This window comes from Cyprinus carpio, chromosome A21 (genome assembly GCF_018340385.1).
Source record: "Cyprinus carpio isolate SPL01 chromosome A21, ASM1834038v1, whole genome shotgun sequence".
Taxonomy (NCBI): Eukaryota; Metazoa; Chordata; class Actinopteri; order Cypriniformes; family Cyprinidae; genus Cyprinus; species Cyprinus carpio.
The window spans coordinates 3,304,443-3,321,608 of NC_056592.1; the positions used below are offsets into that span (position 1 = coordinate 3,304,443).

The following is a 17,166-nucleotide window of genomic DNA, read 5'->3' on the forward strand; positions in this document are numbered from 1 at the left end:
AAAAATATAAAATGAAATCTAAGTTGAATCTTGCTATAACAGTTTAGTATTTATATTAATTCTAATGTTGATTAGTCCAGAACCATTCAAATCGGTTTACCACGAAAGCAGGACAGTCTTCTGAGGGTTTATACATTTACTTGAAACACAGTCGGCTACATTAAGCCATGAGCTCATTTAATGAACATGTACCACTCCTTTACATCAAAATGTTAGATCTTAAGCAGGATAATACAGCATCACAGGAGACCGGCAGTGAACATGAGACTGTCTAAAACCAGTATAAAACTAAAGCTCCAAGTATTTACAGGAGAAAATCTCTTCAGATATTAAAAAACATTCCCTTTTAAACGGTTAAATGCGTACTGTATATGTGCAAATACTTCTGAACGGCATTAGCGTACCTCAAAAAAACAGTAATAAATTAAGAACTCAAATTAAAAGGGTGAGAAAACCATAATGTTAAGATTCAACTGTTTTAACAGCTGCAGTGGGAGGAGTTTTCACTGCAGGCTGAACCTCTTCCTGACGCTGCTGAGGACAGGCCGCCCGACTGCTGATTGGTCACTGGCCATTCAGTGGGACGTCCTGCAGAAACACAATCAGGTAAAACTATCAGAGATGTGTTGGGAGGCAAACAATCAAACAAATCCATGCAGAGCATCACAAGCCTGAAATAAAACCCCTTCAAACACAGCATGGAGTAAAGCTCTTCATTTAAACAAACAACACGAGAAAGAGCAGTGAACATGCAGTGATCGTCATGCAACGAAACTGATCAGCATCTGAAAGCACACAAACACACGAGCTGTCATTAAACTAACCTTCCACCTGCAGACCCTTCAGCCCAAAAACATTCAGATAGTTAGACTGAAAGAAGGGTGAAATAAACCACAGCGAGCGGAGCATTAATATCATGAAGAGAAGGAAGAGAAAAGAAAACTGTTAAAAATTATCCAGATAAATGTCCTTTACAAAGACACATTCAGGACAACAGAACATTTAAAAATATATTTTAGAGGTACTTTAATTATGCTGCAGGGGATGTAAAAATGTTTGAAAATAAATGTCATACGAAGCCCACAATATTGTCTTATTGTCTTTTTTTGTTCATATGTCAATACATGTATTCTTCCACCAAAAATTTTTTTAAAAAAATCACCATCAAACTCTCCTCGAATACTTTTGGTCCAAAAATATGTTTCCAAGCATTTTATTCTTTAATGTAATTAAGTTGCATCACAAATTATTACTTTTGATGTATTTCATATATTTTATAGTGTACTATATAACATTGCAATGTGTATTTTATTTAAAATAAATTAAACGGTTTAAACAAAGTCCACTTTTTTTTTTTTTTTTGTGGCCAAATTAAGACAGGTATTAATTTTTTATTGAACAGTATTTTATTTCACATAAAAAAAACCAAATAAATAAAATTCTACTAAAATGCAATTAACCTTTTGAATGATTTTTTCAAATTTATTTTAAATTATTAAATAATAAACTATTTTTATTACATAAACTAAACTGCATTTATTATATTCTGGCATTCCCCCAAAAAGTTTAAATCGCAGAATGACTAAAAATTTACCATCAAACATTAATACTTTGGGTCCAAAAAATATGTTGCATTTTATTTTTCATTTTATGTCCGTTGCACAACATCCTCCATGTGACCATCATGAGCAGCAGAGATTTTTTTGGTCTCTTGTGCTCCCCAAGGCTGCATTAATTTGATCACAAACACAGTAAAAACAATAATATTGTGAAATATTATTACAATTTAAAAAAAATGTTTAAACTGTAATTTATTCCTGTGATATAAAGCTGAATTTTCAGCATCATCACTCCAGTCTTCAGTGTCACATGATCCTTCAGAAATCATTCTAATATGCTGATTTCTTATTATAATCAGTGTTGAATCTGGTAAATATTTTAGTGGAAACGGTGATACATTTCTCCAGGATGAACAGAAAGTTTGGTTTGCTTTACTGGATTGAATGCGTGGAAATGAACACAAAGGCAAACGCACCTCCAGGTTTCCTCTTGCTCTCTTCAGCACGCCATGAGTCAGAGACACTGCAGAAACACACGACACACACATCAGTGTTAGATGACTCTAGATGAGCGTGTGTGTGTGTGTGAGATCGTGTGCTGCTCTCTTACGCTGGTCGATGATGATGCGCTCCATGCCTTCTTTGAGATGGTTGGTGGATCTGAGGCGTTTGACCGCTCCGCTCAGCATCCGCTCCTGCTGAGACAGACGAGTCTTCAGACGACTGATCTCGCTCTTCAGCAGATCCTCCTGACGACACACACACACACAGGTGAATGGGACTGGTTTAATAAACCACAGTACTGCTGGGAATGGTTTTACTTACAAAGTTTCACAATTCTTGAACTTCACATAATCACTGAATTATGAATTATCGTGAGGACTGCTGGTATCAGGGTTTATTTCTTAGTGAAAGACAATTTCATTCCATTGCATTTTTATTTATCAGTCACAACACTTCACAATGTATTTATTTCACCACTGATTTATTTATTAGTCTACATTCCTTATATACTATATTCATTGGAAAGTGTATCTCATTACATAAACTTTTAATTCTATTTTAATAAAATTGAATTAATTTAACTATTTTTTTTTTTAATGAAAGAGTACTCCATAATGTATTTAATTATTTTATCATATATTTAATTTAGTCTCCTATACTGAATTAGATGTATTTGATTTAACATTAAATAAATTAATTTTAACTCCATTTTAATTAAATGCAATTAATGTCACACTATATTTCTATTTAATAACAGGAACACTCCATAATGTATTCAATTATTTTTTCATATATTTCATTTAGTCTACTATATTAAATTAGGTGTATTTTATTTCACAAAAATATTTTTTTTTAATTAAATTTAATTAGTTTCACATTTTATTGTATTTTTATTTTATTTTAACAAAATATGTATTTAATTTGTCTATTACATTATAAAGTGTATTTTACTTCACATAAAATAAAAATTGAAAATTAATTTTATAATTATAATTACTTAATTTATTTAAAATAAAGTAAAATGTGACCATAAATAAGGTGTGGAATTAACTATAGGAAAACTTCATGTATTTAATTACTTTGTCATATATTTAATTTAGTCTATAATATTACATTACAAGGTGTATTTTATTTCACAAATAAATAAAATGTTAATGTCACACCTTGTTTCTGGTCACAATTTATTGTATCTTTATTTAATGATAGGAACACTTCATGTATTTAAGTATTTCATCTCATATATAATTTAGTTTAATATATTACATTACAAGATGTATTTTAATTCACTTAAGTAAATAATCAAATAAATAAAAATGGTATAACCAATAAAACTTTGTTATACAACATCAACATTGTTCTGTGATATTTTTTATTTTCTGTATTTTGCCCATTTGCCAAACAATTAAGTATTTTCCTGAAGAGTATTTTATTTCACATTAAATAAAAACATTTCACACTTACTGATGGTAACATTTCATTATATTTGTATCTAACGAAAGGAACATTTCATGAAGAATTTAAGTTATCTTCCTTTATTAGTCTGAAGTCATTATGTTTAAGCTTTATATAAATAAAAACATCAGATGTCTACCGTACGTCCTCATTCAGTGGAGGGTGTGTGTGTTACCTGCTGAGTGTGTGTGGCGTCTCCTGAGGGTACGGAGACTCTCCAGAGCAGTTTGAGAAGTCGAGCGGCCTCCTCCAGAGCCTGCTGTATGGTGTTCACACCGCCAGAGACGCTCTTCAGCTGATCCACAGCCTGACACACACCACAGAAAACACATTCAGTGCTGAAACATGACCCAGTGTGTGTGTGTGTGTGTGTGTGTGTGTGTGTGTGTTCTCACCCGGCCGCAGTCGTGTATCTGTGTGTCCAGATCTGCAGTGACTCTCTTGGCTTCACCGATCTGTTTGCGCAGGGCATTATAGTCCTCTATCAGACCCAGAACGTGACGCCCGCGTCTGTCCGCCCACAGCCGGTGACCCGGGACCAGCCGGGACGGAACGTGTGAACCAGAGTCCACTGAACTACTGCTGTCTGAACACAAACACAAGTGGAAAATCACCTTTTATTATCAGGGTTTATGAGCAAACTTCACAAAAATATCTTGGAGTCACATACAAAAAAAAAAATAGCATGAAGAAAACTGAAGTCAGTTTTTTGGACCATGATGAATTTGTCATATTATTTAAGCACCAATTGCAATCTCATTACTGTATTGCATCTCAATGTTTTGAGCTTTATTCTCTTTTATTTTGTGATTTAATTCAATCCTCTACTGTAATAGTATTTTTATTTTATTAAAATAAATATATATATACATAATATATAATATATAATATATATTTATATATATAATATATAATATATAAATACACATACATATATATATATATATATATATATCTATATATATATATATATACATAATAATATATAATAATATATATCTATATAATATATACTCATCTTATTCACAAACCCACATACAACAATGATAAATAGTATAAAATAATAACTCATCTTATTCACAAACCCACATAATGCCACAAAAACTACTACGATTTATAAACAATGTAATTGATCATTTTTTACCTATAAACATGCTGCATTTTCTTATTAATTTTCATGCTCTTTAGATTCATCACTGCAATGTAAATCTGTTCATAAACTAAGCGATATCTTTATAAACATACAAACAGCAGAGAAATTCATAGATGCATACCATGTGCAGCACTGGACACGTCTGTGTGCGAGTGAAGAACATCTGATTTACCAGCTTCATCTGAGAAAGAGAGAGAGAGAGAGAAAGAACAAATCACAGAATGACAAAGAAAAAAATGAAAGAACAAATGCAAAAAATGAAAATAACAAAATAAGTTAAAAAAAAAAAAAAAAGAACAGAAAGAAAAATAAATATATATTAAAAAAAAAAAAGGAAACAAAAGAAAGAATTAACAAAAGAGCAGAACAAAACAAAGAAAGAAAGAAAGATAGAAAAAACAAACAAAAGAATGAACGAAGCAATAGAAAGAATGAACAAAAAATTGATCGAAAGAAAGAACAAAAGAAATAATGAACAAAACAATAAAACAAAAGAAAAAAAAAGAAAGAAAAAAAAAAAAAAAAACAAAGAAACAAAAAAACGAAACAAGAAAACAAAAGAAAATAAAAGAAAAAAAAAAAAAAAACAAAAAAACAAATTAAAGGAAAGTCTAGAAAAAACAAAGAATGAAATTGTTTTCTAGAATCTGCCTCTTCTGATCACTAGTATTTACTGAAGACTTGTTATTCTACTTCTGACACATTGTGATTTGTGTTAAAGTGGTTTAAACTTTGTAAAATCACTGTAATCTCATCAGATTTATTGCTTTTCAAATAATTAACGCATTTCAAATAAAGACACTTGTTTGTGATGTGTGTGTACCTGTTTTGGGCAGCAGGTAGTTGATGTTGATGGTTGATCTGGGGTCAGTGCGGGTCAGCAGCTGTTGTTCCAGTCTCTGTCTCAGTGTGGTGTTGATCTGGATGCTTCTCTCCAGCTGAACACGCAGCTGTCTGATCTCAGCCAACAGCTCGCTCAGATCCACTGCTGAACCGCTCTCAGATCCAGAGCCACGGCCCTCACCTGAACACACACACACACAGATATCAGCGGCGTCTCAAACCAGGTGTGTGTGTGTGTGTGTACGCACGCACCTGTGTGAGTGTGTGTGTGTGTGTGTGTACACACGCACCTGTGTGAGTGTGTGTGTGTGTGTGTGTGTGTGTACGCACGCACCTGTGTGAGTGTGTGTGTGTGTGTGTGTACACACGCACCTGTGTGAGTGTGTGTGTGTGTGTGTGTGTGTGTGTGTACACACGCACCTGTGTGAGTGTGTGTGGAGTTCTTCATGTGCTCATGCACCTGCAGCTCCACACGCGCGGACTGCAAGAGCTGCTGGGTGTCACACAGCTGCTGCCTCTGATGACTGTTCTCACACTGCAATCTGAAACACACACATCAGTGCATGCACAAAATAACTTTTTATGTTGTCCTCACTGGTTGCATGTAAAAAAACTAACATTCAGTGCAACAGTATGTTCGATGTCAGATCAGCAAATTGTTGCTCTTTTTAGAAGGTTCGTTTTATTTGAATCAGTCAAGCCAAATTACAAATGAGTCTGAATTTAACAGATTTGAATTTGTCAGACAACCAACTCACTCACTGAATGAGTGCAAACAATTACTGCATTAAAAATTGAATCACTTACTGAATCGGTCACAGTGATTACTGCTCAACTCACTCAATGAATCGGACAGAGTGCTTACTGCATTAATCACTGAATCACTTACTGAATCAGTCAGAGCCATTAATGCATCAACAAATAAATTACTTACTGAATTTGTCAGAATGATTACTGAATCGGTCAGAATGCTTACAGCTTTTAACCACTGAATCACTCAGAACAATAACTGCATTAACAACTAATCTCTTACTGATTCGATCAGAACAATAACTGCATTAAGAACTGAATCACTCAGTTAATCGGTTGGAATGTTTACTGCATTAACTATTGAATCACTCTAAAATTCAAATCAGATTAAAACAGGCTTTTCCCAGTTTAAAAATGCTGAGAGCTTAAATGTTTGTAAGATTTAAAACCGTTCAAATATTAACTGGTTGCTCTTAGTTAAAGCTACTCCGTTGTAGATGTAAATGAAGATGTCGGAAACACTGATGTGCAACAAGTGAAAATGAGTGTGTGTGTGTGTGTGTCCGTAACATGAAACTCATTAGCCAATTACACATTTACCTCCTGGATTACAAATAATTGCGATGATTAAAACATTACACAGGCCCTCTGAGAATGACATATGATATACAAACACGCATTACATGATACCAGACCACTGTGAGTATCTGCTGCTGATCTCTGTTATAAAGAAACACAGTTTCCTGTGGATGGATGTCCTGTATGTGTTACCTATACAGGTTGTCCTGTAGTTGTGTTCTCTCCTGTTTCAGTGTTTGACACTCTTTTCTACTCAGCTCTAGTTTAGCAGTTCGTCTGGCCAAAGTCTCCCTCAGGTGGTCGTTCTCCTTCTGTTTATCTGTTTAAAACACACACATCTGTGACAGCAGCTGGCAGATCACATCCAGTTTTAACAGTTTCGAGACTGTTACCTCGTGCTCCCTGGTTGAGCTGCTCTTTGAGTGTGTGGTTTTGGGTGAGGAGGAAGTGGAGTTCACTGCTGATGTGAGCCCGATCCTCAGAACCAGCGATGAAGATGTTAGTGGCTGCTGATCACACACACACACACATTTTGAATGATTAGAAGATTTGAGGAGTGTCGTGAGCAACTTCAAACATGAATTGAATGTGTATGAGTTTTGTGTGTTCACCTGAGTCTTTTTCAGCTTCCTGTAACTTTCTTTCTAACTGTTCTCGGAGTCTCTCATTGGTTCTGATCGTCTCTTCAAGACGCTGACGCAACGCTCGGATCTCCTGAAGGTGTTCTGCTAACAGGTCTAAGAGAGAGTGAAAAAATAAATGTGTGTGAAGCTAATTCTGCATCTATTTTCATTCTATGACGTTAAAGCTCTCGGACACTACTTGAGTTGATGGTCTTGCTCGTTGACGTGTTCTGCTGCTCTGACTGTTTGTCTTCGGTCGTTTTCTGTGGGTTGTGCTTCAGGATAGATCGAGTGAGGTCCAGTTCACTACGAAGTGTAGCGTTCAGTTCCTCGCTGCTTCTCAGCTGCTCCTGCAGATGACTATTCTCCTGCTGTAGCATTTCGACACTCCCCTCTTCACCATCAGCCACGCCCCCTTCATCAGCCACGCCCCCAGATCCCAGCCTCATATCTGAAAACGCATCACCATTGGTTACCTTCAGCCCTGCAAGAAAAGACAAGAAAGACTTGTTTACAAGTGTGTACAAGAATAATTTGTGAATTTTGAGTACAAAAACATGCTAATAGCAATTCAGCAATTTTGTGAAATCATTTAATTGTATATTAATATTAAGTATGAGGTATATAAGACACACAAGCATTCAACAGTTGAGGGTCTCTTCTGCTCACCAAGGTTGCATTTATTTAAACACAGTAAAATCAGTAATATTGTGAAATATTATTACAATATAAAATAACAGATGTCTAGTTAAATACATTTTAAAATGTAATTTATTTCTGTGATCAAAGCTGTATTTTTAGCATCATTACTCCAGTCTTCAGTGTCACATGATCCTTCAGAAATATACACTACAAATACATTTTTATGAAAGATAATAAAATTAAACTGCTAATTTGACTTCATGTTGAGCTTAATGTCTTACAACACAGTTTCAAATGTTGTTACCAATGTTGTTATCATTAACTAAAACCAAATCATCATCAGATTGTTTTGCTGCTTGATATTGCAAACTGGTGTGTCTTATCAAATGATTTTAATGCATTATCTTAATTATGAACACACTGGTTTGTAGTGCAAACAGTTTTAACGTTTACTGCACTTTGTTATTCGTCTCGTTATTTCTCTACATCGGCTAATGAACCAGAAGTCTCGCACATTCACAGAAAACGGCTTACTTCTGCATTGAAAAAACAAAGGTGGATAGAAATAGTTTTTGGTAATTAAAGCTGAAATAAAATAAAATATAAATATTACATGAAAAACTTAAAATTATAAATGTTGCCTCAACAACTAATTGAAATAAGTTAAAGTACTATGTACTAAAATTACTAACACTAATATCGAAATTATTGTAAATAGAATAATGAAATAAATTCTAAATAGAAATATTAAAAATTATAAAAGCCCATAAAAAATAAAAGAATTTAAAACATTCTGAAAACACAAAAACAAAAGCTTATTGGAAATATAAAAAAATACTGTAATAGTACATATATAAGACTAAAATTACACTGGTTCAAACATCAACTTCTGTTACTTAAGCCTAACCTATAATTCAAGACACCAAGGCATCAGCAGCACTTACATGCAGAACTGTTAAGAAAACATTAACGCTTGATTTTTACCTTCCTCTTTGGTGGCTTTAAGCACTTTTCTCCATCTGCTACGAGAAACGCTGTTATGGACCACAGTTTGTTCACTCATGTCCAGAGCCGAGCTAAATTAACCTAGACCTGGTCTCACTACAACACCAGATGTCAGTATAGATTCAATCCAGTAGAAAGTTTAGAAGAGCAGTAACACTCTCACGAACATTTATCCAGTCTGAACGACAATTCAGCATCACTTAACATGAGACATCCTCGTTTCTATTAACAATGGTGCTAAACAACCTGTAAATACGGTGTAGTCCATCACACGTTCACTGAATACATCTCCAATCTCTTGATCTATTGTGTCCCAGCTGCTGGGAAACCTGAACCAGGTCGCTCTGAAGAGACGTCAGGAGTAATATATTCCTTCTGTTCGCTAGTGTTGTGCTATGAGAGTTACTCCAGCATCTTATGCCAATGCTTTTACTGAAAAGCTAAATCTATCCGTTTGCATGAAACTAAACACTCAACAAATCAGCAACACACTGGCGCAGGGCTCTTAAAGGCTCTCAGGAGGGCAGAGGAGATAACAGTGCATACTGAATAATGCATCTGTAAGGACCAGTAACGGGACACCAGCCTCAGCTCCTGCCGTTTCACTACACAATTCTAATACTCAAGCCTGCAGATTAACAAAAATAGATAAATGCATATTTAATATCAAGACAGCACACATGGGTTGGGCTCGATGTTCACTAAAACACCTCAAAAGATACAATCAGTGATAAATAATAAAGACGTTTTGCTGAAGTATTGCAATTATGCATCGCACCTACAAAAACAATATTTAAAACTCAAAAATAGAATTTAAACTTGCCATGGCAATGGACTGAAATAAGTTTAAGTACTAAAATCACTGAAATAAAATAAAAAATTAAACCTAAATAGAAATTTTAAAAAAGAAACATTACTAAATAAATTAACTACTAAAATTTTATTACTAAAATAAATACTATAAAATTTAAAATAATAATAAATACTATGAGAGTTTAATAAAATAACACTGGTACTACATTTATTTAAAAAACAAAAATATATATATTATATATATATTAATAAATATGATGGTAAGAATTTATAAATAATACTAAAATAACACTGGTACTAAAATTACTAAAACAAAAATAAACCTATATAATTATATATATAGATATATTATAAATATATATATATATATATATATATATATATATATATATATATATATATATATATATATATATATATATAAACACATAGAAAATTACAAAAATAAAAAAAAATATTTATTAAAATATAAAGTAACAGTATATAAATAATACTAATACAACATCAACTTCTGTTACTTAAACCTAACTTATAATTCAAGAACACACAGCATCAACACCACCTAAACGCAGAACTGGACAATTCAGTTTACACAGAATAATATTACATAAGCACTGAGACTGTGAGACTGTGAGAAATCGAACAAGACTTCAGTGTTACAAAGTACCAAAACTCATTTGATCTACACATCTCTCCAGGTCAAGAGGTCACTGTGATGAATAAACAAGAGCCCCATGTGAAGAACTACTGGATAAATAATTCAGCTTGATTTACAAGGTGCTCTGTCTTAAACTGAGATTACATTCATCTTTTACCACAGAGTCCGTTTTAGGCTGCTAAACATTGAAGAACTTTACTTTATAAGGATGTTCACAAACGTTCAGTTATAATCTGGAATTCTAATGTGTTAGTTGAGATGCAATCAGATACATTTAGAAACAAACTTACACCTGATTAGGTGAGTGTTACCTGTGTGAGGTCTGTTGGGGGTCTGCCTGCAGCCAGCAGGAGGGCTGTCGTGGAAAGATGTTGTGCCTTCACTGGACTGCCTGTCACTCATCTCAGAGTCTGAGCACTGGTGCATTCTGGGAACTTGCATTCGCAGTTGATGTTGCAGAGATTGAATGAGACGGTCTTTTTCCTGTAGCCCTGCAGAGAGTCTGTCACACACGCACACACACAAATAATTACAGAGAGAACAAAACTTTCAGGTAACAATCAGAGGGACATGATAAAACAAATCAACCACCAACACAACAACGACACACAAGATAATAAAGAAATTAGGCTGTAAAAGAGAAAGGCCGAATCCCAAATCCTATACTTCTACAACTAGATACTTCTAGCATCTAGTTCAATTAATTAACTTAAAATTAATTTAAAGTTTAAGGTCATTTAAAAACAGCTGCGGCAGCTACTAGTTTAAATAGCATGCATGGATGCATGGTTCAAAAAAAACAAAAACAAAAAAAAAAAACTGTCATTCAAAGTTTTAACAGTAATTAAAAAAAATTTTTTTTTGAAAGATCTCTCTTCTGTTCACCAAGGCTACAATTATTTAATCAAAAATACTGTAAAAACAGTAATATTTTGAAATATTATTGCAATTTAAAATAAGTGCTATGTTAATATATTTTAAAATATAATTGATTTCTGTGATCAAAGTTGAATTTTCAGCATCATTACTACAGTCTTCAGTGTCACATGATCCTTTAGAAATCATTCTAATATGCTGATTTGCTGCTCAAGAAACATTTCTGATTATCATCAGTGTTGAAAATTGCAGTTTTTCTGCTTCATATTTTCTGCTTCAACATTTTATTATTATTTATTCTTTGATGAACAAACAAAGTTGAAAAGAACAGCATTTATTTGAAATACAAATCTTTCGTAAAATTATAAATGTCTATACTGTCACTTTTGAATTTAATGCATCCTTGCTGAAGTGAAAAAAACAAAACAAAACAAACAAAAAAACTTTGAAGGGTAGCATAATTTGGTACAAATTAATAATAATCTTTAATACTATATAATATGGATAGTAAATGAATGGGGATGGAGCCTGAATCTGGCTGTAAAGACCGTCACCCAAAGAGAAAATATAACACAAAACCCAAAAAGATTTCCATTGTAGAGATAAGAAACACTGCACTGCACACATGCCCTTGCAGGCAGCACTCACATGCCAATGTAATGCTGTGTACTAATGGCAAGATTCTGGTTCTGCCTGCACAAATAAACCATCTGTAGCTGCTGCTGTTCTCTGTCGCCCTCTATCTGAGAGCGCAGGTACTGCAGCTCCTCCCACACCCACTCACAATCACTGTCAGAAGGAAACCAAAGACTATGGCATCAAACACCAGCTGGATTAATGGACAATAGCAGCAACAGACTCAAGTGTAAACTACAGCTTAACCATGCAAAATCTTCTATTACATTAAAATTCTTCCCTGAGATTTTATTAGCCGTGATATCACAGCACATCGTTTTTAACCGATATAAAGCTGAAAGCTGTTCCCACCTGAGCTTCATCTCTGACTCTGCTTCCTCCTCATTATCCATACAAGACCCTCCTGTAGAAACTAAAGGATAACAGAAAACACACATACACTTCAACATTTTAGTTTATTTATGGCTATGTTTACAATGGAATACTACCGCTATGCTACTTACAGTACAGTATATACTATATACTATGCTCCCTTCAATTATTTTAAATAGTGTGTGAAACCAGTGTTATTTTAGCATCAAGATACTATTTTAGTATATATATATATATATATATATATATTATATATATATATATATATATATATATATATATATATATATATATATATATATATATATATATATATATCGTTATATTTATTTATTTATTTATTTTTTCAATTTAATTTTTAAAGTTTTTTTGTGTTTTTTGTGATTTTTATTAGTTTTTTTGTGTATATATTTTATTGATTTTATTTCAGTACATTTTTTAGTATATATTTTTTTGGAACTAGCTGGGAATATATATATATATATGCAGATGTACGTTTTCTTGATATGTCGTGCATACAGAAAATCAGCACACTATGCACAATATCCATACTGCATACTACACACTCCATGTTTTGTTGTTCTTATGCCTCTGACATTATTGCATCAAAGATTCCCATGTCTTCCATTCTCTGGTTTCTCTGTGTATTTGTGTATATTTACCCTGCTCCAGTCTCTCCAGCAGGCTCAGGCTGTGATCCAGCTGCTCTCTGAGCTGGGTTCCCTGAGCGGAGTGCATATTATTGGGCTGAAGTAACTCCTCTAGAGCTCTTCTGAGCTCCAGAAACTGTTTACGCTGTTCCACACCCAAGCCACGAGTCAGACGGATCTGTTCCCGCAGTTCACACAACTCCCGGGCCTGAGACTGGACCAGAGACTCGATTCTGCAGAGAGAGAAGATGACATTTAATAAATAAGCCACAAGATGCAGCAGAAATACTGATGATGATCATGGAAAGCCACCTTGATGGAGAGCCTGCTTGGCTGCTTCTGTTCAGGGTTCTCTCTCTTTCTAGCTCAGCGCTCAGCTGGGCGATTTGAGACTTCATCATCTTTGTTTCCTCCTCTTCTTCACCTGCTGTGGGGTCAGAAGTCACACTCAGGAGCTCAGACGACAAAGACTTCTTACGCAGCTGTCTCTGGAGGTGCTGGATGACTTTGTGCTGTCCTTCGATCTGTGACCTGAGCTGCTGGATGTACAGGTTGGGGTCGGCGTGACGGTCAGAGAGTCGAGGGGAGCTCAGGCCAGGAGAGCTTGGGTACGAGGGGCTGGATGCGGTGGTGTCAGGTGAAAATCGGTCCTGCGTGCCCGCAAGGACAGGAGACAGAGCGGGAACCAACCGCAAAACACCGTCCACATCTGATAGTGACATCAAACACACAGAGGACCCACACAAAGAAAACACACATACACACACACACAAAGACATAAACAGGTGGATTTAAGTTAATTATAGAAAAGGTGGAAGGAGGTTACAGTCCTCAAAGATGCCACATTATTTACATTATTAAATCAAGGATGGATTGGTCATGCAGAGGAAGTGAAGCAAACCATGTTAAAACAAACTGAGCATACACAAACACGTGCTAACAAACACATAACCAAGGTTGAAGGATAAGTGCACCCAAAAATTACAATTCTATCACTGTTTACGCACCCTTGTGATTTTACCAACAGGAAAAAAAACAGCACCATCATTCTGCTAAACTTTTGTGTTATGTGGAGTAAAACTTTATACAAGTTGGGAACAACGTGATTTAAAGGAAGTATGTTCAATTCTGGGTGAACTATCCCTTTAAATTACCCAAAGTGTAACACCAGTTTACTATGAGCATGCAGTCAGTAACAGCTTGCAAAGCTTGGATCATTGATGGAGATAGCAGAGTCTGAAATCACCTTTCCATGCAGGAACCCTGACATGCAGTCTTATTAAAAAGAAGAGTTTTCCCCTGTCTACCTGTGCTACTGCCCTCCACCTCCGTCTCACTCCTTCCACTCGTTTCATACCCGAGGTCCTGCGCCTCCACCTGCACCCCTTTATCATCCCGTTCACAAGGGGGCGCTAGAGCACACAGGCAGAGGTGAGAAGAGCAGCCCCCGGCCAAAAAAAGCAACATGCTGTCCTAGTACCACAATACCGGAATGGCACTAAATGCAGGTTGGTATCGGCCAAACAGATGAGCCATTTTTCAATAATACACATTAACCCTATAAAGCCTACTGTATCATATTTGATACACATACACATTGTACTAAATCTACTACATCTTACACCATCTGATTAATAGTTTATAAGCAAGTAAAAGGCCTTTTAGCATATTTGTAAAAATATCCATTATTCTCAAGTAAACATAAGAATGACTTTTATATTGCTATTAATATTTCACTAATATAAACACTTACTGGACTGAAGCAACTTTATCCATACTTAATTTTTTTTAGAAAAATCATGTTCAAATGTGAGTAGCAGATATGATCCATAAGGTTTTTGAGAAACGTTTATTTGCTCATCTCTCAATCATCATTGTATCGCATTGCATTATATGTTTTGAAAATACAGAGTTTTGATCATGAAACTAGGCATTTAATCATCTTACTAAGACATTTATTGGGAGATATAGAGTGACAACTGATATTTTTATCATTTTGTGTTTTTGCAGCCTCTCTAGTTTGAGCATTGTTTACCCTTAACTGAGTGTACTGCATGTGTGTTCTTCTCACCTTTACGCTGATCAGACTGTTTCTCCTTATTTGAGCCACACACTGCAATGACCGACTGAGCAATCGCCAGTTTCTCCTCCATTTTCCGACATGCCCTCTGCTTCTCCTTCAGAGCCTTCTGCAAACTTTCGATCTGGGCGTTCCTCTCCAGACTTTCATTTCCAGGCGCATCTCCACCTCCTCCACTTTGGGCACGCCCACTAACAGCTTTCTCAAGTTCGTTAATTTTCTGAGCACACTCAGTATGAATCTGAAGAAGCATCAAGAGGTTCTTATGAAGATTCTGGTGTGAGGACGCAGGCTCCCGAACATTCTGTTGTGGTTCTGGTTTAGGAATCTCAGGGTTGTGAATGGGTGTGCTTGTCTTTTGTTGGTGTCTCTCAGTGCAGGCTGGGTCCTCCAGAGACTCTCTCTCTAGCAGAGCGCGCTGCAGCCTCTCAAGCCATTGCTTTAACTCTGGACTGGACAAGATCTCCTCATGAGACTGGTTTGGTTTGGAGCAAACGTCTGCGAAAGACTTGACTGCGCCTTCAGCAGCTCTAATGCACTCAGATAGACACTCTGTCAGCTGTTGCAATGACAGGTCCTTTCCTTCTGGTCCAGGAGTGTAATTCCCCTCCAGACCTGTGGGCGCGCTGTTGCGCTTAGCGCTGACAGCTGCACTCAACTTTTTAACAGCTGCTTCTGAAGTCCACAGCTTCTCCTGTAGTTCTGCATTCATCCTGCACTGCTGCAACAGTGACTCCTGCAGTGATTCTACCTGTCGCCGTAGGTCAGAATCAGGTCCTAGCGCTGGACCAACCTCTGTGCTGTGAGTGTCTTTTGACCTGTCATCGCTTTGCTGAGAAATTCTGATCTGTCCAATCAAGTCCTCAAGCCTCTCGCAAAGTGCCTTTGGGACTTTTTGCCCAAGGTCCATTTGGCTGCTTGTAGTGTCAACATTTTGGAGCAATGCAATGGCGGATTCAGCAGAGTTCAAGCAGTCCAAGAGTTGAGCGTTGAGTCTGTCTTTCTCCTCAACAGCCTTCTGAAGATCTGCACAACGTTGCAGCAATGTTACATCTCCTGTCTGACCGATTCCACACTCCGAGTCCAAGCTGCATGCGGTGAGGTACGCAATAGTAGACTCTGCCGCGTGTAGGGCTTCCAGGTATTCTCGGTTGAGCTTGTCCTTCTCCTGTATCTCTGCCTGTAGCTCGTCCCATTCCTGGACTCGTTGTCTTAGGTGGGAGATTAGATCCTCTTTCTCTTGGCATTCTTGATTCAGCAACTCTAATTGTGCCATGAGCTCGGATTCAAGATTCAGGTTCATGTTAGTGTCTTGTTTTGTTCCAGCAGTTGGACTCAGCCTTGCATCTTTAACATGGTCTAAATTGAGGTGTTTGTGCTCAGCTGATCTCGAAGACATCTTGCTGTCCGTGCTATAATCAGACTCTTCCGCCCCATTCAGGTAGTCTTTGTTTCTGGGGTGAACGTGGCCTGAATTCAGCTCACTCAGATCTTCTGAACTCTGCCCAGAACTCCTACTGGGACAAACAGGTACTGGTAGCCGAGATTTTACATATGCCTAAAACAAAGGACATTAGGATTATCTTACTGATAAGACACTTTGGAAAAGACAAAGAAGACTTTAATACAGGTTTGGATGCATCTCCACACTAGAGGTAAGAAGTGGGAAGAAGGGGTGGTGTGTCATACTGGATAATTCAATTCACAAGCTTGCTTTGATTCAATAAAGATTCATTTAGCTATATATCAGGTACAGTATATGTTATTTTTTCTAAAAAAAAAAAAAAAAAAAAAGGGAATAGTTATCAGCTCATCAAAATGAAGATCAATTAAAATCGATAAATTAATATTGTCAACCCAGCAATACAGAACAAAGCAGAGTTGCCCAATCCTGTTCCTGGAAATCTACCTACCTGAAAAGCTCAGTTCCAACCCTGCTCCCAAAACACCTGTCTGTAATTATCAAGTGCT

General features: G+C 36.0%; 1 protein-coding gene across 6 annotated transcripts in view; it reads right to left on the reverse strand.

Annotated features, from left to right (window-relative positions):
- Positions 1-156: 156 nt before the first annotated feature.
- LOC109058790 (CDK5 regulatory subunit-associated protein 2-like) overlaps positions 157-17,166 on the reverse strand; it is a 40,115-nt gene continuing 23,105 nt past the window's right edge. For 2 of the 6 annotated variants that reach the window (XM_042778579.1, XM_042778581.1), the window contains exons 32-51: positions 15,187-16,753; positions 14,423-14,527; positions 13,428-13,824; positions 13,128-13,348; positions 12,445-12,505; positions 12,106-12,246; positions 10,893-11,083; positions 7,663-7,947; positions 7,452-7,577; positions 7,233-7,349; positions 7,033-7,159; positions 5,932-6,053; positions 5,492-5,692; positions 4,790-4,849; positions 3,911-4,101; positions 3,691-3,822; positions 2,170-2,308; positions 2,036-2,082; positions 825-870; positions 157-588 (exon numbers count right to left, since the gene is read on the reverse strand). In XM_042778579.1, coding sequence (XP_042634513.1) covers positions 479-588; positions 825-870; positions 2,036-2,082; positions 2,170-2,308; positions 3,691-3,822; positions 3,911-4,101; positions 4,790-4,849; positions 5,492-5,692; positions 5,932-6,053; positions 7,033-7,159; positions 7,233-7,349; positions 7,452-7,577; positions 7,663-7,947; positions 10,893-11,083; positions 12,106-12,246; positions 12,445-12,505; positions 13,128-13,348; positions 13,428-13,824; positions 14,423-14,527; positions 15,187-16,753 — 4,386 coding nt within the window. In that variant the 3' untranslated portion in view covers positions 157-478. The remainder of the gene's footprint in view (positions 589-824; positions 871-2,035; positions 2,083-2,169; positions 2,309-3,690; positions 3,823-3,910; positions 4,102-4,789; positions 4,850-5,491; positions 5,693-5,931; positions 6,054-7,032; positions 7,160-7,232; positions 7,350-7,451; positions 7,578-7,662; positions 7,948-10,892; positions 11,084-12,105; positions 12,247-12,444; positions 12,506-13,127; positions 13,349-13,427; positions 13,825-14,422; positions 14,528-15,186; positions 16,754-17,166) is intronic. The other 4 variants (XM_042778580.1, XM_042778582.1, XM_042778585.1 and 1 more) reach the window with 4 other exon arrangements.